The 26225-nt window shown below is 50.0% G+C and overlaps 1 protein-coding gene across 1 annotated transcript in view; it reads left to right on the forward strand.

Moving 5' to 3' along the window:
* Positions 1 to 888: 888 nt before the first annotated feature.
* Positions 889 to 26225, forward strand: part of ankdd1a (ankyrin repeat and death domain containing 1A) — a 250896-nt gene continuing 225559 nt past the window's right edge. The window contains exons 1-2 of the mRNA XM_078241600.1: positions 889 to 950; positions 12036 to 12139. Of these exons, the coding sequence (XP_078097726.1) occupies positions 917 to 950; positions 12036 to 12139 (138 nt within the window). The 5' untranslated portion in view covers positions 889 to 916. The remainder of the gene's footprint in view (positions 951 to 12035; positions 12140 to 26225) is intronic.

Genomic DNA, 26225 nt, shown 5'->3' on the forward strand with positions numbered 1-26225 from the left:
GTGGGGTGGGTGTGTGTGTGGAAGGGGTGTGGGGTGAGCAGGGGTGGGGGGTGTGGAGAGGGGGTTGGTGTGTGTGTGGGAGGATGGGGGCTGAGTAGGGGTGGGGTGGATGAGGGGTTTTGAGTAGGGTGGGGTGGCCCTGGGGTGGGGGGTTTGAGTAGGGGTGGGTGTGGGGTGGGGGGTTTGAGTAGGGGTGGGTGTGGGGTGGGGGTTTTGAGTAGGGGTGGGGGGTTCTGAGTAGGGGTGGGGTGGGGGTTTTGAGTGGGTTGTGGGGTGGGGGTTTTGAGTAGGGGTGGGTGTGGGGTGGGGGTTTTGAGTAGGGGTGGGGTGGGGGGTTTTGAGTAGGGGTGGGGTGTGGGGTGGGGGGTTTTGAGTAGGGGGGGGTGGGTGTGGGGTGGGGGTTTTGAGTAGGGGTGGAGTGGGGGTTTTTGAGTAGGGATGGGGTGGGGGTGGGGTTTTGAGTGGGGGTGGGTGGGGGTGGGGGTTTGAGTAGGGGTGGGTGTGGGGTGGGGGAGTTGAGTAGGGGTGGGGCGGGGTGGGGGGGTTGAGTAGGGGTGGGTGTGGGGTAGGGGGGGTTTGAGAAGGGGTGGGGTGGGGGGTTTGAGTAGGGGTGGGGTGGGTGTGGGGTGGGGGTTTGAGTAGGGGTGGGGTGGGGGGTTTTGGTAGGGGTGGGTGTGGGGTGGGGGGTTTTGAGTGGGGGTGGGGGTGGGGGTGGGGGGGTGGGGGTGGTGGGGTGGGTGTGGGGTGGGTGTGGGGTTGAGTGTAGGGGGGGGGGGTGGGGGGGGTGGGGGGGTGAGTAGGGGTGGGTGTGGGGTGGGGGGTGGGGGTGTGGGGTGGAGGGGTGGGGCGGGGGGGTTGAGCTGACTCTCTCCGGGATTGAGGCTCCGCCCTGTCGCCGCGGGACAGACAGAGAAAAATGGCGGCAGATTCAGCGTCTGAGAGAGAAAACTGTGAGTGAGAGAAACCGGAATGGGGGCGGGGGGAGATCGGGAATGGGGGGGGGATCGGGAATGGAGGGAGGGAGATCGGGAATGGGGGGGGGATCGGGAATGGAGGGAGGGAGATCGGAAATGGGGGGGAGATCGGGAATGGGGGGGGATCGGGAATGGAGGGAGGGAGATCGGGAATGGGGGGGAGATCGGAAATGGGGGGGAGATCGGGAATGGGGGGGGGATCGGGAATGGAGGGAGGGAGATCGGGAATGGGGGGGAGATCGGGAATGGGGGGGAGATCGGGAATGGGGGGGAGATCGGGAATGGGGGGGGATATCGGGAATGGGGGGAGGGAGATCGGGAATGGGGGGAGGGAGATCAGGAATGGGGGGGAGATCGGGAATGGGGGGGGGAGATCGGGAATGGGGGGGAGATCGGGAATGGGGGGGGGGAGATCGGGAATGGGGGGGAGATCGGGAATGGGGGGAGGGAGATCGGGAATGGGGGAGAGATCGGGAATGGGGGGGCGATCGGGAATGGGGGGGGAGATCGGGAATGGGGGGAGATCGGGAATGGGGGGGAGGGAGATCGGGAATGGGGGGGAGATCGGGAATGGGGGGGAGATCGGGAATGGGGGTGGGCAAGATCGGGAATGTGGGGGAGATCGGGAATGTGGGGAGATCGGGAATGGGGGGGAGATCGGGAATGGGGGGTGAGCGAGATCGGGAATGGGGGGAGATCGGGAATGGGGGGGGAGATCGGGAATGGGGGGGAGATCGGGAATGGGAGGGAGATCGGGAATGGGGGGTGGGCGAGATCGGGAATGGGGGGGAGATCGGGAATGGGGGTGGGCGAGATCGGGAATGGGGGGGAGATCGGGAATGGGGGGGAGATCGGGAATGGGGGGTGGGCGAGATCGGGAATGGGGGGGGAGATCGGGAATGGGGGTGGGCGAGATCGGGAATGGGGGGGAGATCGGGAATGGGGGGGAGATCGGGAATGGGGGGTGGGCAAGATCGGGAATGGGGGGGAGATCGGGAATGGGGGGGAGATCGGGAATGGGGGGTGGGCGAGATCGGGAATGGGGGGAGATTGGGAATGGGGGGGAGATCGGGAATGGGGGGGAGATCGGGAATGGGGGGTAGGCGAGATCGGGAATGGGCGGGGGTAGATCGTGGAGGGTGGGGAGATCGGGAATGGGGGGAGATCGGGAATGGGGGGGGATCGGGAATGGAGGGAGGGAGATCGGGAATGGGGGGGAGATCGGGAATGGGGGGGAGATCGGAAATGGGGGGGAGATCGGGAATGGGGGGGAGATCGGGAATGGGGGGGGAGATCGGGAATGGGGGGGGATCGGGAATGGAGGGAGGGAGATCGGGAATGGGGGGGAGATCGGGAATGGGGGGGGAGATCGGGAATGGGGGTGGGCGAGATCGGGAATGGGGGGGAGATCGGGAATGGGGGGGAGATCGGGAATGGGGGGTGGGCACGATCGGGAATGGGGGGGAGATCGGGAATGGGGGGGAGATCGGGAATGGGGGGTGGGCGAGATCGGGAATGGGGGGAGATTGGGAATGGGGTGGAGATCGGGAATGGGGGGGGAGATCGGGAATGGGGGGGAGATCGGGAATGGGGGGGGATATCGGGAATGGGGGGGAGATCGGGAATGGGGGGGAGATCGGGAATGGGGGGGAGGGAGATCGGTAATGGGGGAGAGATCGGGAATGGGGGGGCGATCGGGAATGGGGGGGAGATCGGGAATGGGGGGAGATCGGGAATGGGGGGGAGGGAGATCGGGAATGGGGGGAGATCGGGAATGGGGGGGAGATCGGGAATGGGGGTGGGCAAGATCGGGAATGTGGGGGAGATCGGGAATGTGGGGAGATCGGGAATGGGGGGGAGATCGGGAATGAGGGGTGAGCGAGATCGGGAATGGGGGGAGATCGGGAATGGGGGGGGAGATCGGGAATGGGGGGGAGATCGGGAATGGGGGGTGGGCGAGATCGGGAATGGGGGGGGAGATCGGGAATGGGGGTGGGCGAGATCGGGAATGGGGGGGAGATCGGGAGTGGGGGGGAGATCGGGAATGGGGGGTGGGCGAGATCGGGAATGGGGGGGGAGATCGGGAATGGGGGTGGGCGAGATCGGGAATGGGGGGGTGATCGGGAATGGGGGGGAGATCGGGAATGGGGGGTGGGCAAGATCGGGAATGGGGGGGAGATCGGGAATGGGGGGGAGATCGGGAATGGGGGGTGGGCGAGATCGGGAATGGGGGGAGATTGGGAATGGGGGGGAGATCGGGAATGGGGGGGGAGATCGGGAATGGGGGGTAGGCGAGATCGGGAATGGGCGGGGGGGAGATCGTGGAGGGTGGGGAGATCGGGAATGGGGGGAGATCGGGAATGGGGGGGGAGATCGGGAATGGGGGGTGGGCGAGATCGGGAATGGGCGGGGGGGGAGATCGGGCAGGGGGGTGGGTGAGATCGGGAATGGGGGGGGGAGATCGGGAATGGGGGGGAGATCGGGAATGGGGGGTGGGCGAGATCGGGAATGGGGGGGAGATCGGGAATGGGGGGTGGGCGAGATCGGGAATGGGCGGGGGGGGAGATCGGGAAGGGGGGAGATCGGGAATTGGGGGGGAGATCGGGAATGGGGGGGAGATCGGGAATGGCGGGTGGGCGAGATCGGGGATGGGGAGGGGGCGAGACTGGGAATCGGGGGGAGGGGGGGTGGTGAGATCTGGAATGGGCAGCGGGAGGTGGGGTGAGACCGAGAATGTGGGGGGGGGGGGGGGGGGAGGGGGGGCAAGACCGGGAATGGTGGGTGGTGGGGGAGGGACGAAACCGGGAATGAGGTGTGGAGGTGGGGGTGGGCAAGACCAGGAATGGGTGGAAGTGGAGGGGCGTGACCACGAATGGGGGGTGGTGGGGAGGGCGAGACCGGGAATGGGGGTGTGGGGTTGGCGAGACTGGAAATGGGGGGGGGTTGGGGGCGAGTGAGACCGGAACTGGGAGGGGTGGGGGGTCAATACCGGGAATGGGGGGGGGATGGGTGGTTGAAACCGGGAATCGTCATAGAATCATAGAAACTCTACAGTGCAGGAAGAGGCCATCGGGCCATCGAGCCTGCACCGACCACAATCCCACCCACGCCCTACCCCCATATCCCGACATATTTACCCACTAATCCCTCTAACCTACGCATCTCAGGACACGAAGGGCAATTTTTAGCATGGCCAATCAACCTAACCTGCACATCTTTGGACTGTGGGAGGAAACCGGAGCACCCGGAGGAAACACACGCAGACACGGGGAGAATGTGCAAACTCCACACAGACAGTGACCCGAGCCGGGAATCGAACCCAGGTCCCTGGAGCTGTGAAGCAGCAGCGCTAACCACTGTGCTACCGTGCCGCCCTGGGGCGTGGGGGGGGGGGTGGGGCAGGAAAGAGACTGGGAATGGAGATGGGGGTGGGGGGATGAGACCGGGAATGGAGGTGGGGGGGCGAGACCGGGAATGGAGATGGGGGTGGGGGGATGAGACCGGGAATGGAGGTGGGGGGGCGATACAGGGAAGGGGGGGGGGGCGAGACCGGGGGTGGTGGGGGGGGGGTGACCATGAATGGGGGGTGGTGGGGGGGTGGCATGACTGGGAATGGGAGGTGGTGGAGGGGGTGGGACCAGGAATGGGGAGTGGGGGGGCCGAGACTGGGAATGGGGGGGCTGTGGGGAGGCGTGACCGGGAATGGGGGGTGGGGGGTGAGGAGGGGGGCGAGACCGGGAATGGGGGGGTTGTGGGGAGGCGTGACCGGGAATGGGGGGTGAGGGGTGAGGAGGGGGGCGAGACCGGGAATGGGGGGGGTTGTGGGGAGGCGTGACCGGGAATGGGGGGACGGGGGAGTGAGACTGGAAATGGGGGGGTTGGGGGCGAGTGAGACCGGAATTGGGAGGGGTGGGGGGTCGATACCGGGAATGGGGGGGATGGGTGGTTGAAACCAGGAATCGTCATAGAATCATAGAAACCCTACAGTGCAGGAAGAGGCCATTCGGCCCATCGAGCCTGCACCGACCACAATCCCACCCAGGCCCTACCCCCATATCCCTGCACATTTACCCACTAATCCCTCTAATCTACGCATCTCAGGACACTAAGGGGCAATTTAATCATGGCCAATCAACCTAACCCGCACATCTTTGGACTGTGGGAGGAAACCGGAGCACCCGGAGGAAACCCACGCAGACACGGGGAGAATGTGCAAACTCCACACAGACAGTGACCCAAGCCGGGAATTGAACCCAGGTCCCTGGAGCTGTGAGTCAGCAGTGCTAACCACTGTGCTACCGTGCCGCCCTGGGGCTTCGGGGGGGGGGGGGGGGGGGTGGGAAAGAGACTGGGAATGGGGGAGGGGGTGAGGGGGCGAGACCGGGAATGGAGATGGGGGTGGGGAGATGAGACCGGGAAGGAGGGGGGGGGGGGGGGGCTGAGACCGGGAATGGGGGAGGGTGAGACCAGGAATGGGGGGGGTGGGGGCAAGACCGGGAATGGGGGGGGAGACCGGGAATGGGGGAGTGAGACCGGGAATGGGGAGGGGGGTTGAGATCGGGAATGGGGGGGGGGGGGCGAGATCGGGAATGGGGGCAGGGTGGAGACCGGGAATGGAGGGGGGGCCAAGATCAGGAATGGGGGGGTGGGTGACCGGGAATTGGGGGAGGGGTGGCACAGGGGGCGAGACCAGGAATCGTGTGGGGGTGGGGGGCAGAGACCAAGAATGGGCGGGGGGGGTGGGTGGAGACCGGGAATGGGGGGGGGTGCGGCGCAGGGTGCGACCGGGACCATCTGTCTATCTGTTTGTGTCTCTCTGTGTTTCCCAGCCTCCGCGTTGTTTAAATCTGTCAGCTTTGGCCGCTCAGGATTTGAAAAATGTAAAAGCTGATGGAGATAAGGAGCAGCTCCGAGCTGAAGCTCCATTTGCAGGAAAAGAGCTGAATCTCTCCTTGGCAAAAATAATTTCGGGTTATCCAATTCTCAAATCAAATTGATCAAAACTGAGTTGGAAGGAAAGATGAAGGAAATGAGCTCACTGGCTTGCTGCAGATATCGAGCATACAGTGGGCTGAATGGCCAGTTCAGTACTGGGTATTCATTCCCCTGCTCTGGTTCCATTCACACTCTCACTGTCCTAACCCCAGCACTTCCCATTCTTGTCACTGATACCGAAACATTTGTCAAAAGTTGGGTTTTAAAGGAGTGAGAAAGGTAAAGGTTAGGATTGAGATGTGTTTACTTTAATGCCAGGAGTATAGTGAATAAAGGGGATGAGCTCAGAGTGTGGATCGATGCCTGGAAGTGTGATGTGGTGGCCATTACGGAGACTTGGATGTCTCAGGGACAGGACTGGATACTACAGGTGCCGGGATTCAGATGTTACAGGGAGGGAGGCAAGAGAGGGGGTGGAGTGGCACTGCTGATCAGCAATAGTGTCACAGCTGTCGAGAAGGTGTATGCTGTGGGGGGATTGTCTCCAGAGTCTCTGTGGGTGGAAGTTCGGAGTGGGAAGGGGTCGATGACTTTGCTGGGAGTTTTTTATAGGCCGCCCAATAGTGACAGGGAGGTGGAGGAGCAGATAGGGAAACAGATCCTGGAGAGTTGCAATAATAGCAGAGTTGTTGTGATGGGAGACTTTAATTTCCCAAACATAGATTGGAATATCCCTAGGGTAAGGGGATTGGATGGGGAGGAGCTCGTTAGGTGTGTTCAGGAGGGTTTCCTGACACAGCATGTGGACAAGTCTACAAGAGGAGAGGCTGTACTTGATCTGATACTGACCAATGAGCCTGGACAGGTGTCAGATCTCTCAGTGGGAGAGCATCTTGAGGATAGCGATCATAACTCTATCTCCTTTATGCTAATATTGGAAAAAGAGAGGATCAGGCAAGATAGGAAAGCGTTTATATGAAGACATAAGGCAGCAAATTAGAGGATCTCGGGGAAATGTACTGAAAAGAGGTGGCAGTTTTTCAAGGAATGTCTGTCTAGGGTTCTACAGGACAATGTTCCGAGCAGACAGGGAGGAGTTGGTAGGTTAAAGGAATCGTGGTGCACGAAATCTGTGCGGGACCTAGTCGAGAAGAAAAGGAAAGCGTACAAAAGGTTCAGAGAGCTTGGTGAAGATAGGGATCTAGATGAGTATACGGCTTGTAGGAAGGGACTAAAGAAGGAAATTAGGAGAGCCAGAAGGGGCCACGAGAAGGCCTTGGCAAGTAGAATTAAGGAAAACCCTAAGGCGTTCTATAAATATGTGAAGAGTAAAAGGATGAGACGTGAGGGAATAGGGCCTATAAAAGGTGAAGGCGGGAAAATCAGTACGGAACCAGTAGAAATGGCAGAGGTGCTGAATGAGTATTTTGCCTCGGTTTTCACAGAGGAGAAGGACATGGGTGGATGTACTGTGGGCTTGCGGTGGACTGAAAAGATTGAGTATGTGGACTTTAACAAAGAGGTTGTGCTGGAATCTTTGAATGGCATCAAGATAGATAAGTCGCCGGGTCCAGATGGGATGTTACTGTGGGAGGCAAGGGAAGAGATTGCAGAGCCTCTGGCGATGATCTTTGCGTCGTCGATGGAGATGGGAGAGGTGCCGGAGGATTGGAGGATTGCGGATGTGGTTCCTATTTTCAAGAAGGGGAATAGGGACAGCCCAGGAAATTACCGACCAGTGAGTCTAACCTCAGTGGTTGGTAAGCTGATGGAGAAGATCCTGAGGGACAAGATTTATGAGCATTTGGAGAGGTTTAGTATGCTCAAAAATACTCAGCATGGCTTTGTCAAAGGCAGATCGTGCCTTACGAGCCTGGTGGAGTTCTTCGAAAATGTGACTAAACACATTGACAAAGGGAAAGCGGTAGATGTGGTTTATATGGATTTTAGCAAGGTGTTCGATAAGGACCCCATGCAAGGCTTCTCGAAAAAGTGAGAGGGCATGGGATCCAAGGGGCTGCTGCCCTGTGGATCCAGAAGTGGCTTGCCCAAAGGAGGCAAAGAGTGTGTATAGATGGGTCTTTTTCTAAATGGAGGTTGGTCACCAGTGGTGTGCCCCAGGGATCTGTTCTGGGACCCTTGCTGTTTGTCATTTTCATAAATGACCTGGATGAGGAAGTGGAGGGATGGGTTGGTAAGTTTGCCGACGATACGAAGGTTGGTGGGGTTGTGGATAGTCTGGAGGGATGTCAGAAGTTACAGAGGGACATAGATAGGATGCAAGACTGGGCGGAGAAGTGGCAGATGGACTTCAACCCAGATAAATGTGTAGTGGCCCATTTTGGCAGGTCAAATGGGATGAAGGAGTACAATATTAAGGGAAAGACTCTTAGTACTGTGGAGGATCAGTAGGACCTTGGGGTCTGAGTCCATGGGACTCTAAAATCGGCCCCGCAGGTGGAGGAGGTGGTTAAGAAGGCGTATGGTGTGCTGGCCTTTATCAATCGAGGGATTGAGTTTAGGAGTCCGGGGATAATGATACAGCTATATAAGACCCTCGTCAGATCCCACTTGGAGTACTGTGCTCAGTTCTGGTCGCCTCATTACAGGAAGGATGTGGAAAAGATTGAAAGGGTGCAGAGGCGATTTACAAGAATGTTGCCTGGATTGAGTGGCATGCCTTATGAGGATAGGCTGAGGGAGCTCGGTCTTTTCTCCTTGGAGAGACGTAGGATGAGAGGAGACCTAATAGAGGTATATAAGATGTTGAGAGGCATAGATCGGGTGGACTCTCAGGCTTTTTCCCAGGGTGGAAATGGCTGCTACGAGAGGACACAGGTTTAAGGTGCTGGGGTGTAGGTACAGGGGAAATGTTAGGGGGAAGTTTTTCACACAGAGGGTGGTGGGCGAGTGGAATCGGCTGCCGTCAGTGGTGGTGGAGGCAAACTCAATAGGGTCTTTTAAGAGACTCCTGGATGAGTACATGGACTTAATAGGATGGAGGGTTATAGGTAGGCCTAAAAGGTAGGGATATGTTCGGCACAACTTGTGGGGCCGAAGGGCCTGTTTTGTGCTGTAGTTTTCTATGTTTCTAGGTGTAGAAAGTTTTTGGGAGACACGGCTGACAATATGATGAAATGGGGGATACGCACACCCAAATTGCATTTAACAAGCTATTGCTCAAGTAACTTCTATTTAAGATCAATGCCTCTTATGCTAATCACATATATTGAGCTGAATTGGGAAGTAGCTGGAATGCCTTAGAGACACAAGTAAGGCTTACATTTAACACTGCAATGAAGTTACTGTGAAATTCCCCTAGTCGCCACACCCCAGCACCTGTTCAACATATCTTTCAGACTGTGGGAAACCCACGCAGATGCAGGGAGAACGTGCAACTCCACACAGAAGTTGTGAGAAGTTGTGTAAGGACAGTGACCCAAGCCGGGAACTGAACCTGGGTCCCTGGCACTGTGAGGCAGCAGTGCTAACCAGTGTGCCACCGTGGATTTCAATTATCAATAGGTTTGCATTTGTTTGGAACCACCAGTGATGACCTATAGGGACTGGACTCTACTATTTTTATTCATGACCTAAACTGTGCAGAAATTGGGCAAGATACTGGCAGTAGAATCTTTGATGAGCTGGTGTTTACTGAAAGTGAAGATGGGAAGTTAAAGTTTACTTAGCAGTGTCACAGGTCAGCTTACATTAAGAACACAATGAAGTCACTGAAAATCCAGTAGTTGCCACACTCTGGCGTCTGTTCAGGTACACTTGGGGAATTTGGCATGGCCAATGTACCTAACCAGCACGTCTTTCGGGCTGTGGGAGGAAACCGGAGCACCTGAAGGAAACCCACACAGACACGGGGAGAATATGCAGACCCCGCACAGGCAGTGACCCAAGCCGGGAATCGAACCCGGGTCCCTGGCCCTGTGAGGTAGCAGTGCTAACCACTGTGCCACCATGCCACCCATTGGTTAGGAGTGTGTTGGTATAGGTGTATTTTGAAGTGAAAACATAAATGAGGATTTCAGCAGTTTCAAATGGGTTGAGGCACAGTCAAGAAGTTGTTGCAGATGTGAAAATAGACTCTTCATGATGGAGAGGCTATGTGGTTGAAAGCTCAGCGAAGGACAAATAGGATATTGGTGTCGTGAGATGGGTGGAGAATGCAATCAATTTTGCAGGCAGGGTGTGTATGGCCATGGCCCAACAGGATGGGTAGATAATGGATCACAGAAAATACAAGTGAAGTAGAGCTTGGCACGGTCAGTATATTTTAACACCCAGTCACTGGATTAGTTTGTTAAAGTACTGTGACCATATCTGATTGCAAAGGATAAAACTTGGAGTTGTGGAAAAGGGCACAAATTTTTAAAATGCTATAATTTTTCAAGGAATTTTCAGAGGAATGGAATGTGGGAAATGGTGAGGTAGTTAGTCAAGTCAGGTATGGCTCGGGTGGGCTTGAGGAGGGTGCAAAGTACCTGGGCATGAGTGCTCTGGGTGTGTGGAATTCAGATAGCACCATCTTCACAAGTGAAATTAGAGATATGCAATAAAAATACTGGCCTAGTCAGCAATGCCTACGTCACAAGAACACAAGAAATAGAAGCAGGAGTAGGCCACCATGTCCTTCAAGCCTGCCCCGCCATTTAATATAATCATGGCTGATTTATGCCGGCCTCAACTACTACTCTGAGCCATTTTCTCATTACTTTCTATTCCTTCATTGTCAAATATTCATCCATCTCCACTTTAAATACTTCTGATGACCCAGCTTCCACAACCCTTTGGGCAGTGTTGTGGGAAATTCTTTTAGGCGGCCTGATTAATTTAAAGACTAAATATTTTCATTAAACATTTCATTTTGCAAAAAAGTTTATTCAGTTATTAAAACACTGAAATGTTAGAATCAAAAACATTACAAATTAGCAATATTTAGACAAACATACAATTAGGACAAGACAAATCTCATTTTGGCCAAAGTGGGAGATCAATGGTTCCACCTACACAGCTAATGCACTAGCAACTTTCACAAAAGATCTCAGATTTCATGCCAAAAAAGTAGATTAGTTATACTTTTTAAAAAATCAGATTAATTTGCCCAGGACTTAATTAACAGCAATTTTATTCATTCACTGATCTGTCAATCTACTGATGACATGTCTTTCAATCAATAATTCTCTGACACCTTCAAATATAACTCTGTTATTCATCAGTCTGTTTTACGGAAGTTCTCTCCCAAAAAAATGGCTTCTTCTGATTCAGCATTTTCTCTAACCAATTTAAACCGGTTCTATTGAAGGCACCTTTATCTATTGGACTTACTTTCCCCGGCTTAGATATGCATTGGTAATTTACTTTGTTGCATTATTTGTGCCTGACTTATTCGGATGTGTTTCATGAAAACATCTTTCATTTTAATAGCATGTTAAAAACATTTCTTAGAGACATTAAGATGTTACTTACATATTTTGTATTATTCTCAAACCACATATTTAAACATTAGCTGCTAATTATCTTCATGTTGGATATTTAGAATTCATCAGAATTCTCAACTACAGGCAGAGAATTCCCTGAAAAAAAACAATGTAGACATTGTCAGGAGCAAGAGATTTGAGGATTTGTCTGTGTGTCTTGTGAAAGTGGGTGGGAAGTGAATACGAAATGGGATCAGACTTAACTAGTGGAATGAAGCTCCGAAGGAGAGTTTTGGCCGGAGTGAGCTGATACACAGAATCATCTAGAATCTCCAGCACAGAAGCAAGCCAAGCCTTCATTCAGCCTGAGGATTTCAGCAATTTCAAATGAGTTGAGGCATAGTCTCCTCCCATTCCATTCACCTCATCTCTCTCTAAATGAAGACATTTCTCCTTATTTCCCTACGGGATTGATTAACAACCATCTTGCCTTGACGGCCCTGATTTAGGATTCTTCTGCAAGTGAAAATGTCCCATATTAACTCTGACCAACACCAATAACTTTCAACATGTTGATCAGGCCATCTTGGAATCGATTTTTAATATTCTACTCTCTCCATTCTTTCCTGATAGTGGTTGTATTCTGCTTGAGCTGCTGTAAGATTCTGTCTCATGCTAGTATTTTTTTTCCCTGAAGTACTGCAGTCAGAGCAAGATTTTCATGATGCAGCAAAGAGGAATGACCTGACCCAAATGAAGCTGCTTTTGAAGAAGGGAGTGAATATCAATGTCAAAAACAATGTAAGTGGAGTATTTATTTTTCCATAGCCGGTGATGTACCTTAATATTCAGGTTGAACTGATATCATTGAAGGAAGATACAGTGAGCGTTTACAATATTTCACATGCGCAATTCTGGAAATTCTGCTGGAAATACTCAGGAGATAAACGACATCTGTGAGGAGCGAAAAACAGTTAATATTTTGGGATTTCATCAGAACTAGAAATAATTAGAGATTTTACAGTTTTTAAACAAGTACAGAATGCATGGTAGCTAAATTTGAAGGTAACACCAAGATAGATAGAAAAATAAGTTGTCAAGAGGAGATAGAGTCTTCCAAAGCAATAAGGATAGGTTAAGTGGGTGGGAAAAAATTTGGAAGATTATAATGTAGGTAATGTGGTGTGAACTTGTTCACTTTAGGCTGGAGGAATCGAAATGCAGTATAATATTTAACTGGTGAGAAACTGCAGAACTCTGGTACAGGGGGATCTCGGTGTCCTGGTACAGGGATCATCAAAGGTTAATATGCAGGTACAGTAAGTGAAATAAATTAGAACATAGAACAGTACAGCGCAGTACGGGCCCTTCGGCCCACAATGTTGTGCCGAGCTTTGTCCGAAACCAAGATCAAGCTATCCCATTCCCTATCATTCTGGTGTGCTCCATGTGCCTATCCAATAACCGCTTGAAATTTCCTAAAGTGTCTGACTCCACTATCACAGCAGGCAGTCCATTCCACACCCCAACCACTCTCTGAGTAAAGAACCTACCTCGGATATCTCCCAGCATGAACCTTATAGTTATGTCCCGTAGTAACAGCTACATTCACCCGAGGAAATAGTCTCTGAACGTCCACTCTATCTATCCCCCTCATCATCTTATAAACCTCTATTAAGTCGCCTCTCATCCTCCTCCGCTCTAATGAGAAAAGCCCTAGTTCCCTCAACCTTTCCTCATAAGACCTACCCTCCAAACCAGGCAGCATCCTGGTAAATCTCCTTTTCACTCTCCAGTGCTTCCACATCCTTCTTATAGTGAGGTGACCAGAACTGCACACAATATTCCAAATGTGGTCTCACCAAGGTCCTGTACAGTTGCAGCATAACCCCATGGCTCTTAAACTCAAACCCCCTGTTCATAAACGTTAACACACTATAGGCCGTCTTCCACTTGAGTGGCAACCTTCAGAGATCTGTGGATATGAACCCCAAGATCTCTCTGTTCCTCCACATTCCTCAGAACCCTGCTGTTGACCCTGTAATCCGCATTCAAATTTGTCCAACCAAAATGAATCACCTCGCACTTATCAGTGTTAAACTCCATCTGCCATTTTGCGGCCCAGCTCTGCATCCTATCAATGTCTCTTTGCAGCCTACAACAGCCCTCTACCTCATCCACTACTCCATCAATCTTGGTGTCATCAGAAAATTTACTGACCTACCCTTCAGCTCCCTCCTCCAAGTCATTGATGAAAATCACAAATAGCAGAGGACCCAGCACTGATCCCTGTGGTACACCCCTGGAAACTGGTCTCCAGTCTGAAAATTTTCCATCCACCACCACCCTCTGTCTTCTATGAGATAGCCAGTTACTTATCCAATTGGCCAAATTTCCCTCTATCCCACACTTCCTTACTTTCTTCATGAGCTGACCATGGGGAACCTTATCAAACGCCTTACTAAAATCCATGTATACGACATCAACTGCTCTACCTTCATCTACACACTTAGTTACCTCCTCAAAGAATTCAATCCATTTTCTGAGGCAAGACTTACCCTTCACAAATCCATGCTGACTATCACGGATTAAGCTGCATCTTTCCAAATGGTCATAAATCCTATCCCTCAGGACCTTTTCCATTAACTTACCGACCACCGAAGTAAGACTCACCGGCCTATAATTACCAAGGTCATTCCTATTTCCTTTCTTGAACAGAGGAACAACATTCGCCACTCTCCAGTCCTCTGGCACTATCCTCGTGGACAGTGAGGACCCAAAGATCAAAGCCAAAGGCTCTGCAATCTCATCCCTTGCCTCCCAAAGAATCCGAGGATATATCCCATCTGGTCCAGGGGACGTATCGACATTTTAATACACCTTCCCATAGAACATCTGCCTCCTCCAGCCTATCAGCCTGTATCCCATTCTCATCCTCAAAAACATGGTCCCTCTCCTTGGTGAACACTGAAGAAAAGTATTCATTCATCACCTCGCCTATCTCTTCTGACTCCATGCACAAGTTCCCACTACTATCCTTGACTGGATCTTACCTCACCCTGGTCATTCTTTTATTTCTCACATAAGAGTAAAAAGCCTTGGGGTTTTCCTTGATCCGACCCGCCAAGGACTTCTCATGCCCCCTCCTAGCTCTCCTAAGTCCTTTTTGTAGCTCATTCCTTGCTACCTTGTAACCCTCAAGCGACCCAACTGAACCTTGTTTTCTCATCCTTACATACACTTCCTTTTTCCTCTTGACAAGACATTCAACCACTTTTGTGAACCATGGTTCCCTCACTCGGCCATTTCCTCCCTGCCTGACAGGGACATACCTATCAAGGACACTCAGTATTTGTTCCTTGAACAAGCTCCACTTTTCATTTGTGCCTTTCCCTGACAGTTTCTGTTCCCATCTTATGCTCCCTAATTCTTGCCTAATTGCATCATAATTACCTCTCCCCCAATTATAAGCCTTGCCCTGCCGTAAGGCCCTATCCCTCTCCATTGCAATAATGAAAGACATGGAATTATGGTCACTATCTCCAAAGTGCTCTCCCACAACCAAATCTAACACTTGGCCCGGTTCATTACCCAGTACCAAATCCAATGTGGCCCCACCTCTTGTCGGCCTATCCACATATTGTGTCAGGAAACCCTCCTGCACACACTGTACAAAAACTGTCCCATCCAAACTATTCGACCTATAAAGGTTCCAATCAATGTTTGGAAAGTTAAAGTCACCCATGACAACTACCCTGTGACCTCCACACCTATCCATAATCTGCTTTGCAATTTCTTCCTCCACATCTCTATTACTATTTGGGGGCCGATAGAAAACCCCCAACAACGTGACCGCTCCTTTCCTATTTCTAACGTCAGCCCATATTACCTCAGTAGGCAGATCCCCCTCGAACTGCCTTTCAGCAGCCGTTAAACAATCCTTGATTAATAATGCTAATTGTTGGTGTTTACTGCAAGAAGAATAGAATATAAAAGAAGGAAAGTGAAACATGGAAACTAGAAGCAGGAGTAGGCCATTTGGCCCTTAAAATCAACTCCGCTATTCATTTTGATCATGGCTGATCATCAAATTCAATATCTTGATCCCACCTTTCCTCCAATACCCCTTGATCCCTTTAGCCCCAAGAGCTATATATAAAATTTCTTCTTAAAAATCACACAATGTTTTGGCCTCAATTACTTTCTGTGGTAGTGAATTTCACAGATTCACTGCTCTCTGGGTGAAGAAATCTTTCCTCACCTCAGTCCTGAAAAGTTCACCAATTATCCTCAAACTGTGACCCCCAGTTCTGGACTCCCCCCGCCATCATAAAGATTCTTTCTGAATCAACCTTGTCCAATCCTTTTAGTATTTTACAAGTTTCTATGAAATTCCCTCTCACGCTTCTAAACTCCAAAGAATATAATCCGAACCGACTTAGTATCTCCTCATATGACAGACTTGCCATCCCAGGAATCAGCCTGGTAAACCTTTGCTGCACTCCCTCTTTAGCAAAGATGTCCTTCCTCAGATAAGGACACCAAAACTGCGCACAATATCCAGGTGTGGCCCCACCAAAGTCTATGCCTCAGCTAATAAAGGCAAGTATTCCATATGCCTTTTTAACCACCATATCTACCTGTTTGCTGCCTCCAGTGTTTTTTCATGCTCCTTCTTTGGTCTCCTAATTTCTTTTTTAAGTACTTTACTGCACTTTCTGTACTCTTCTAGGGCACCCACAATTTTGAGTTCCTTGTATCTGCCAAAAACCTCCCATTTTTTTCTGAACCAATCTGGTCAATCCCTTGACATCTAAGGTGCTCTGGACTTTTGGTCCCACTCTTTACATTTATGGGAAAATGTTGGCCCTGTTTTGAATGACTCCCATTGCTCTGATATGGACTTTCCTACAAATAGCAGTCTACTTTGGCCATATCCTGTCTTATCCTATTAAAATTGGCCTTCTCTCAATTCGAAACTTTTATTTCAGGTCCATCTTTGTCCTTTTCCATAACTACCTTAAATCTTACCGAGTTATAAAGAGCAAAGAACAGTGCAGCACATAACATGGCCCTTCGATTCACTGAGCCATGCAAAGGTTCGTTGACCTTGGGCGGGATTTTCCAGTTTTGGAGCAAGCGCAGCCGGAAAATCTCGTCCCTTGTGTCTACATGGTCTGTATCCCTCTATTCCCTGCCTATTAATGCACCTGTCAAGATGCTTACCAAGAACAAAGAAAAGTACAGCACAGGAACTGGCCCTTTGGCCCTCCAATCCTGTGCCAATCATGATGCCCTAACTAATGATGCCCTTGTGAGCGGCATGGTAGCACAGTGGGTGGCACGGTTAGCACTGCTGCTTCACAGCTCCAGGGACCTGGGTTCGATTCTTGGCCTGGGTCACTGTCTGTGTGGAGTTTGCACATTCTCCTCGTGTCTGCGTGGGTTTCCTCCGGGTGCTCCAGTTTCCTCCCACAGTCCAAAGGTGTGCAGGTTAGGTTGATTGGCCATGCTAAAATTGCCCCTTAGTGTCCTGAGATGCGTAGGTTAGAGGGATTAACGGGTAAATGTGTAGGGATATGGGGGTAGGGCCTGCGTGGGATTGTGGTCGGTGCAGACTCGATGAGCCTGATGGCCTCTTTCTGCACTGTAGGGTTTCTATGATTCTAGGATAAACTTAAAAAAAACCTTCTGCCATTACTTGGATCCTATCCCTCTATTCCTTTCCTATTAATGTACCCATCTAGATGCCTCTTGGGTTCAGGGGAAGCACATTCCTTTTCGATTGAAGGGCAAGGCTGGTAGAAGTAGGGAACCCTGGATGAGTCGGGATATTGAGGCCTTGGTCAAGAAGAAGGAGGAGGTATTTGACATGCGTAGGCAACTGGAATCAAGTGGATTCCTTGAAGAATATAGAGGGTGCAGGTGTAGAGTTAAGAGAGAAATCAGGAGGGCAAAAAGGGGTCACGAGGTTGCTTTGGCAGATAAGACAAAGGAGAATCCAAAGAGCTTCTACAAATACATAAAGGACAAAAGAGCAACTAGGGAGAGAGTAGGGCCTCTTAAGGATCAACTAGGTCATCTATGTGGAGATCCACAAGAGATGGGTGAGATCCTAAATGAATATTTCTCATCAGTATTCACTGTTGAGAAAAGCATGGATGTTTGAGAACTTGGGGAAATAAATATTAAAAAACGTACCCTGTACATAACAAAGAACAATATAGCACAGGAACAGGCCCTTTGGCCCTCCAAGCCCACGCTGCTCCCTGGTCCAAACTAGACCATTCTTTTGTATCCCTCCATTCCCACTCCGTTCATGTGGCTATCGAGATAAGTCTTAAACGTTCCCAGTGTGCCCGCCTCCACCACCTTGCCCGGCAGCGCATTCCAGGCCCCCACCACCCTCTGTGTAAAATACGTCCTTCTGATATCCGTGTTAAACCTCCCCCCCCTCACCTTGAACCTATGACCCCTCGTGAATGTCACCACCGACCTGGGAAAAAGCTTCCCACCGTTCACCCTATCTATGCCTTTTATAATTTTATACACCTCTATCAGGTCTCCCCTCATCTTCCGTCTTTCCATGGAGGACAACCCCAGTTTACCCAATCTCTCCTCATAACTAAGCCCCTCCATACTAGGCAACATCCTGGTAAACCTCCTCTGCACTCTCTCCAAAGCCTCCACGTCCTTCTGGTAGTGTGGCGACCAGAACTGGGCGCAGTATTCCAAATGCGGCCGAACCAACGTTCTATACAACTGCAACATCAGACCCCAACTTTTATACTCTATGCCCCGTCCTATAAAGGCAAGCATGGCATATGCCTCCTTCACCACCTTCTCCACCTGTGACATCACCTTCAAGGATCTGTGGACTTTCACACCCAGGTCCCTCTGCATATCTACACCCTTTATGGTTCTGCCATTTATCGTATAACTCCCCCCTACATTAGCTCTACCAAAATGCATCACTTCGCATTTATCAGGATTGAACTCCATCTGCCATTTCTTTGCCCAAATTTCCAGCCTATTTATATCCTTCTGTAGCCTCTGACAATGCTCCTCACTATCTGCAAGTCCAGCCATTTTCGTGTCGTCCGCAAACTTACTGATCACCCCAGTTACACCTTCTTCCAGATCGTTTATATAAATCACAAACAGCAGAGGTCCCAATACAGAGCCCTGCGGAACACCACTAGTCACAGGCCTCCAGCCGGAGAAAGACCCTTCCACTACCACCCTCTGTCTTCTGTGACATCTCCCTTAAACTTTCCCCCTCTCACCTTGAACCTGTGCCTCCTTGTAATTAATGCTTCCACACTGGGAAAAAGCCTCTGACTATCGACTCTGTCTATGCCTCTGATAGTTTTGTAGACCTCTATCAAGTCTCCTCTCAGCCTTCATCTTTCCAGTGAAAACAATCCTAGTTTATTCAACCTCTTCTCATAGTCAACGCTTTTGAGACCAGGCACCATCCTGGTGAACCTTCTCTGCACTCTCTCCAATGCTTCCACATCCTTCTGTGTGTTGTTCATGTATATTGGTTAAGAAGGTTAAGGCTCATGGGATACAAGGAGAAGTGGCTCGATGGGTGGAGAACTGGCTTGGCCATAGGAGACAGAGGGTAGTGGTCGAAGGGTCTTTTTCCGGCTGGAGGTCTGTGACCAGTGGTGTTCCGCAGGGCTCTGTACTGGGACCTCTGCTATTTGTGATATATATAAATGATTTGGAAGAAGGTGTAACTGGTGTAATCAGCAAGTTTGCGGATGACACAAAGATGGCTGGAATTGCGGATAGCGAAGAGCATTGTCGGGCAATACAGCAGGATATAGATAGGCTGGAAAATTGGGCGGAGAGGTGGCAGATGGAATTTAATCCGGATAAATGCGAAGTGATGCATTTTGGAAGAAATAATGTAGGGAGGAGTTATGCAATAAATGGCAGAGTCATCAGGAGTATAGAAACACAGAGGGACCTAGGTGTGCAAGTCCACAAATCCTTGAAGGTGGCAACACAGGTGGAGAAGGTGGTGAAGAAGGCATATGGTATGCTTGCCTTTATAGGACGGGGTATAGAGTATAAAAGCTGGAGTCTGATGATGCAGCTGTATAGAACGCTGGTTAGGCCGCATTTGGAGTACTGCGTCCAGTTCTGGTCGCCGCACTACCAGAAGGACGTGGAGGCATTGGAGAGAGTGCAGAGAAGGTTTACCAGGATGTTGCCTGGTATGGAGGGTCTTAGCTATGAGGAGAGATTGGGTAGACTGGGGTTGTTCTCCTTGGAAAGACGGAGAATGAGGGGAGAACTAATAGAGGTATACAAGATTATGAAGGGTATAGATAGGGTGAACAGTGGGAAGCTTTTTCCCAGGTCGGAGGTGACGATCACGAGGGGTCACGGGCTCAAGCTGAGAGGGGCGAAGTATAACTCAGACATCAGAGGGATGTTTTTTACACAGAGGGTGGTGGGGGCCTGGAATGCGCTGCCAAGTAGGGTGGTGGAGGCAGGCACGCTGACATCGTTTAAGACTTACCTGGATAGTCACATGAGCAGCCTGGGAATGGAGGGATACAAACGATTGGTCTAGTTGGACCAAGGAGCGGCACAGGCTTGGAGGGCCGAAGGCCTGTTTCCTGTGCTGTACTGTTCTTTGTTCTTTGTTCTTTGAAGGGGGGGAGGTTTAACACAGATATCAGAAGGACATATTTCACACAGAGGGTCGTGGGGGCCTGGAATGTGTTGCCGGGCAAGGTGGTGGAGGCGGACACACTGGGAACGTTTAAGACTTATCTAGACAGCTATATGACCGGAGTGGGAATGGAGGGATACAAAAGAGTGGTCTAGTTTGGACCAGGGAGCGGCGCGGGCTAATTGTTCCTTGTTTCTCGTTTCAAGGCTTCATTCTATGATCATCTTGCTGGTGCCAGTACAGAGCGAGACTGCGGATAGTTGGGAACCTGTCTCGGGGGCAGGGAATTCATATGGTGTTCATGGAAGTGGAAATGACTAGGGTTGGGAAGCATTTTCCGATCAGGGCCATTGTGATCTCCTGGACTCGTTTCGATCGCCTCAGGGGGTCGGAGAGGAATTTCCCAGATTTTTTTTTTCCCCATATTGGCCCTGGGGTTTTTCACTCTGGGTTTTCGCCTCTCCTTGGGGATCACATGGTCTGGAATAGGGGGGTGGGGGTGAGTTAATAGGTTGTAATGAACAAAGCATCGTAGCTGTGAGGGACAGCTCGGTGGATAGGATATTAGGATGTAGATAGGCTGGAAAATTGGGCGGGGATCCTGGATTCAGGATTCAATCCTGGACCGGGGAGCGGCGCGGGCTTGGAGGGCCGAAGGGCCTGTTCCTGTGCTGTATTGTTCTTTGTTCTTTGTTCTGGTAGTGTAGTGACAATACTCCAGATGATGCCTAACCAGGGTTTTATATAGCTGCAATAAGATTTGCCAACTCTTGTACTCAGTGCCCTGGCTGATGAAGGCAAGCATGTCATATGCCTTCTTAATCACCTTGGCCACCTGTGTTGCCACTTTTAGGGAACTATGGAATTGCATGTCCAGATCCCTCTATGTTAATGTTCCTAAGGGTTCTGCCATTTACAGTATAATTCGCACCTAAATTTGATCCATCCACAAACTTACTAATGAGGCCACCAACATTTTCCTCCAGGTCATTTATATACACTACAAACAACAGAGGCCCCAGCACTGATCCCTGAGGAACACTACTGACTATTGATCTGAATTCTGAAAAACACCTCCGCTACTCTTTGTCTTCTATGACCAAGCGAGTTCTGTATCCATCTAGCCAGCCCACCTAGAATCCCATGTGATTTTAGTTTTGTACCAGTCTGCCATGTGGAACCTTGTCTTACTAAAGTCCATATAAACTACATCCTTTAAGAGAGATGTGCGGGATAAGTTTTTCACACAGAGAATGATGAGTGCCTGGAATGTGCTGTCAGAGGAGGTGGTGGAAGTAGGCACATTAGCAACATTTTAGAGTCATAAAGGTTTATAGCATTGAAACAGGCCCATTACCCCAACTTGTCCATGGTGCCCTTTTTTTTAAACCGCTAAGCTAGTCCCAATTGCTCGCGTTTGGTACTCTACGTCCATGTAATTGTCCTCATCAATTATCTTTGTCACCTCTTCAAAAAACTCAATCAAGTTGGTCAGACATGACCTGCCCCATACAAAACCATGCTGCCTGTCAAAACTAGTCCATTTTATTCCAAATGTGCACATAGCCTGTCCCTCAGTATCTTGTCCAAAAGCTTCACCACCACTAACGTCAGGCTCACTGACCTCTAATTTCCTGGATTATCCCTGTTTCCTTTAAACAAGGGAACAGCATTGGCTATTCTCCAGTCCTCTGGAACTTCGCCTGTGGCCAAAGAGTATGTGAAGATATCTGTTAAGGCCTCAACTGTTTTCCCCTTACCTCCCACAGTGACCTGGGATTGAGCCCATCCGGCCTCGTGGACTTGTCTACCATAATTCAATTTAGGTGATCCAACCTTGGGGTCCGGGTCCATAGGACTCTTAAATCGGCCTCGCAAGTGGAGGATGCGGTCAAGAAGGCGTACGGCGTACTGGCCTTCATTAATCGAGGGATTGAGTTTAGGAGTCGGGAGATAATGCTGCAGCTTTATAGGACCCTGGTTAGACCCCACTTGGAGTACTGCGCGCAGTTCTGGTCACCTCATTACAGGAAAGATGTTGAAGCCATTGAAAGGGTGCAGAGGAGATTTACAAGGATGTTGCCTGGATTGGGGGGCATGCCTTATGAGGATAGGTTGAGGGAGCTTGGTCTCTTCTCCCTGGAGAGACGAAGGATGAGAGGTGACCTGATAGAGGTTTACAAGATGTTGAGAGGTCTGGATAGGGTAGACTCCCAGAGGCTATTTCCAAGGGCTGAAATGGTTGCTACGAGAGGACACAGGTTTAAGGTGCTGGGGGGTAGGTACAGAGGAGATGTCAGGGGTAAGTTTTTCACTCAGAGGGTGGTGGGTGAGTGGAATCGGCTGACGTCGGTGGTGGTGGAGGCAAACTCGTTGGGGTCTTTTAAGAGACTTCTGGATGAGTACATGGGATTTAATGGGATTGAGGGCTATAGATAGGCCTAGAGGTAGGGATGTGATCGGCGCAACTTGTGGGCCGAAGGGCCTGTTTGTGCTGTGGCTTTCTATGTTCTATGTTCTATGTAACACTTCCTCTCCTTTGATATATTGACATTGTTTTAAACATTGCTATTGTATCTGCTTCTATCACCTCCCCTGGCAGTGTATTCCAGGCACTTACCACCTTATAGAAGAAACATAGAAACATAGAAACCCTACAGTGCAGAAGGAGGCCATTCGGCCCATCGAGTCTGCACCGACCACAATCCCACCCAGGCCCTACCCCCACATATTTTACCCGCTAATCCCTCTAACCTACACATCCCAGGACTCTAAGGGGCAATTTTTAACCTGGCCAATCAACCTAACCTGCACATCTTTGGACTGTGGGAGGAAACCGGAGCACCCGGAGGAAACCCACGCAGACACGAGGAGAATGTGCAAACTCCACACAGACAGTGACCCGAGCCGGGAATCGAACCCGGGACCCTGGAGCTGTGAAGCAGCAGTGCTAACCACTGTGCTACCGTGCCGCCCTAATGTCCTATGTCCCCTCGTGTTCCTTATGTCCTATGTCCCCGAGTAATTGATATTTCTACCCTGGGAAAAAGACTCCATTCTATCCATGCATCTCATAATTCTGTAAACATCTACCAGGTCACCTCTCAGCCTCCGATGTTCAAATGAAAACAAATCAAGTTTGTCCAATCTCTCCTCATAGCTAACACCTCCAAAACCAGGCAACATGGTGGTAAACCTTTTCTGTACTGTCTCTAAAGTTTCCACATCCTTCTGCTGACCAGAACTGTACACAATATTCCAAATGTGGCCTAACTAAAATTCTATACAGTTGCAACGTGACTTGCCAATTTTTACACTCTATGCCTGACCGATGAAGGCAAGCATGCCATACACCTTCTTGACCATTTGTGTTACCACTTTCAGGGAACTTGGACCGTCTGCCTAAATCCCTCTGTATGTTAATGCTTCTAAGGGTTCTGCAATTTACTGTACACTTCCCACCTGTATTACACCTTTCAAAATGCATCACCTTGCATTTGTCCGGATTAAATTCCATCTGCCGTTTCTCCCCCAAGTCTCCAGTCTGTCTATGTCTTGCTGTATCCTCTGACAATCCTCCTCTCTACCTGCAGCTCCCTCAATCATTGTGTTATCCGCACACTTACTAATCAGACTACCTATGTTCTCCTTCAAATCATTTATACTGAGTTTAAAAAAATGGCAAGTCATGTTGCAGCTTTATAGAACCTTAGTTAGGGAACACTTGGAATATAGTGTTGAATTCTGGTCGCCATTTTACCAGAAGGATGTGGAGGCTTTGGAGAGGGTATAGAAAAGATTTGCCAGAATGTTGCCTGGTATATAGGGCATTAGCCATGAGGAGAGGTTGGAGAAACTTTGTTTATTCTCACCGGAACGATGGAGGTTGAGGCGCGATCTGATAGAAGTCTACAAGATTATGAGGGGCATGGACAGAGTGGATAGTTAGAAGCTTTTTCCCAGGGTGGAAGTCAATTACTAGGGGGCATAGATTCAAGGTGCGAGGGGCAAGGTTTAAAGGAGATGTACGAGGCAAGGTTTTTACACAAAGGGTGGTGGGTGCCTGGGACTCGCTGCCGGGGGAGATAGTGGCAGTAGATACGATAGTGACTTTTAAGGGGTGTCTTGACAAATACATGAATATGGTCCCCGGAAGGGTAGGGGGTTTTAGTTCAGATGGGCAGCATGGTCGGTGCAGGCTTGGAGGGCCGAAGGGCCTGTTCCTGTGCTGTAATTTTCTTTGTTCTTTGTATTACAAATAACTGCACTGATCCCTATGGAACCACCCCTGGTCAGAGATCTGTAATTTCTCGGATTATTCCTGTTGCCTTTCTTAAACAAAGGAACAACATTGGCTATTCTTCTGTCCTTTGGGACCTCTCCTGTGACTAAAGAGGATGCAAAGATTTTGTACAAAGCCCCAGTAATATCCTTCCTCGCCTCTCTCCATATTCTAGGATAGATCCCATCAGGTCCTGGGGATTGTCTACTTTAATGCTTTTCAAAACACCCAACACCACTTCCTTTTTCATACTGACTTATTATCTGACCTAGAATATCAACATACGCCTCGCTAGACTCGTCATCCACCATGTTCTTCTCCTTTGTGAATACCGATGCAAGGTATTCGTTAAGGACCCCACCCACTTTCTCCCGTTCCATGCATAAATTCCCTCCTTTGTCCTTGAGTGGACTTATCCTTTCCCTAGCTACCCTCTTGCTCCTTATATACATATAAAACGTCTTGGGATTTTCCTTAATCCTTTTATGCCAAGGACATTTTATGGCCTCTTTTCGCCCACCTAACCCCTTGGTTAAGTTCTTTCCTGCTTTCTTTACATTCTTCAAGGGATCTGTCTGTCTTCAGTTTCCTAAACCTTACGTTTGCCTCCTTTTTCTTTTTGACTAAGATCACAATTTCATCTTGTCATCCAAGGTTCCCGAACCTTGCCATCCTCATCGTTCATTTTCACAGGAACACGCTGGTCCTGAACTCTAATCAACTAGCCTTTAAAAAATTCCCACATGACAAATGTGGATTTACCCTCAAACAGCTGCCCCCAATCTACATTCCCCAGTTCCTGCCTATTATTGTTGTAGTTAGCCGTTCCCCAATTTATTACTTTCACCCGAGGACTATTCTTATCCTTATCCATAAATAACTTAAAGCTTATGGAATTATAGTCACTGTTCCCGAAATGCACCTCCACAGAAACTTAGATCATCTGGCCGGACTCATTCCCAGTACCAGGAATAGTATGGCCCCTTCCCTAGTTGGACAATTTACATATTGCTTCAAGAAAGCCTCCTGAATGCACCTAACAAATTTTCCCCCCATCCAAGCTCTTGGCAGTAAGAGAGTCCCAGTCAATATAGGGAAAGTTAAAATCACCCACCACAACAACTCTGTTTTTTGCATTTTTCCGTAGTCTGTGCACATACCTTTTCCTCTATCCCCTGCTGGCTGTTGAGAGGCCTGCAGTACAACTCAAATAAGTGATTGCATCCTTCTTATTCCTGAGCTCTACCCATGGACTCGCTGGATGAGTCCTTCAAGGTGTCCTCCCTCAGTAAAGCTCTGATATTCTTCTTAATCAGTAACGCAATTCCTCCACCTCGTTTACATCCCTCTCTTATCAGGCCTGAAACATCTAATTCCCGGAACATCAAGCTGCCAGTCTGGTCTTTCCCTCAACCAGGTCTCTGTGATAACTACAACATCATAGTTAGATGTACTAATCCAAGCTCTAAGTTCATCTGCCCTACCTGTCATACTCCTTGCGTCCTTGCGTTAAAACAAATACACTGCAGACCGCCAGTCTCACCGTGTTCAATAACCTCTCCCTGTCTGTTCATAGAATCCTTACAATGCAGAAGGAGGCCATTCAGCCCATCAAGCCTGCACCGACAATAATCCCACCCAGACCGTAACCCTGTAGCCCCATATATTTACCTTGCTAATCCCCCTGACACTAAGGGGCAATTTGCCATGGCCAATCCCGAGTGACACTAGCAAACCTCCCTGCCAGGATATTGGTGCCCCTCAGTTTAGGTGCATCCTGTCCTCTTGTACAGGTCCCAGCTGTCCTGCAAGACATCCTAATGATCCACATAACCGAAGCCTTTCCTCCTATACCAGCTCTTTAGCTATGTATTTAACTGTACTATCTTCCTATTCCTAGCCTCACTGGCAGG

The sequence above is a fragment of the Mustelus asterias genome, chromosome 24, assembly GCF_964213995.1.
Source record: "Mustelus asterias chromosome 24, sMusAst1.hap1.1, whole genome shotgun sequence".
NCBI classification, from domain to species: Eukaryota; Metazoa; Chordata; class Chondrichthyes; order Carcharhiniformes; family Triakidae; genus Mustelus; species Mustelus asterias.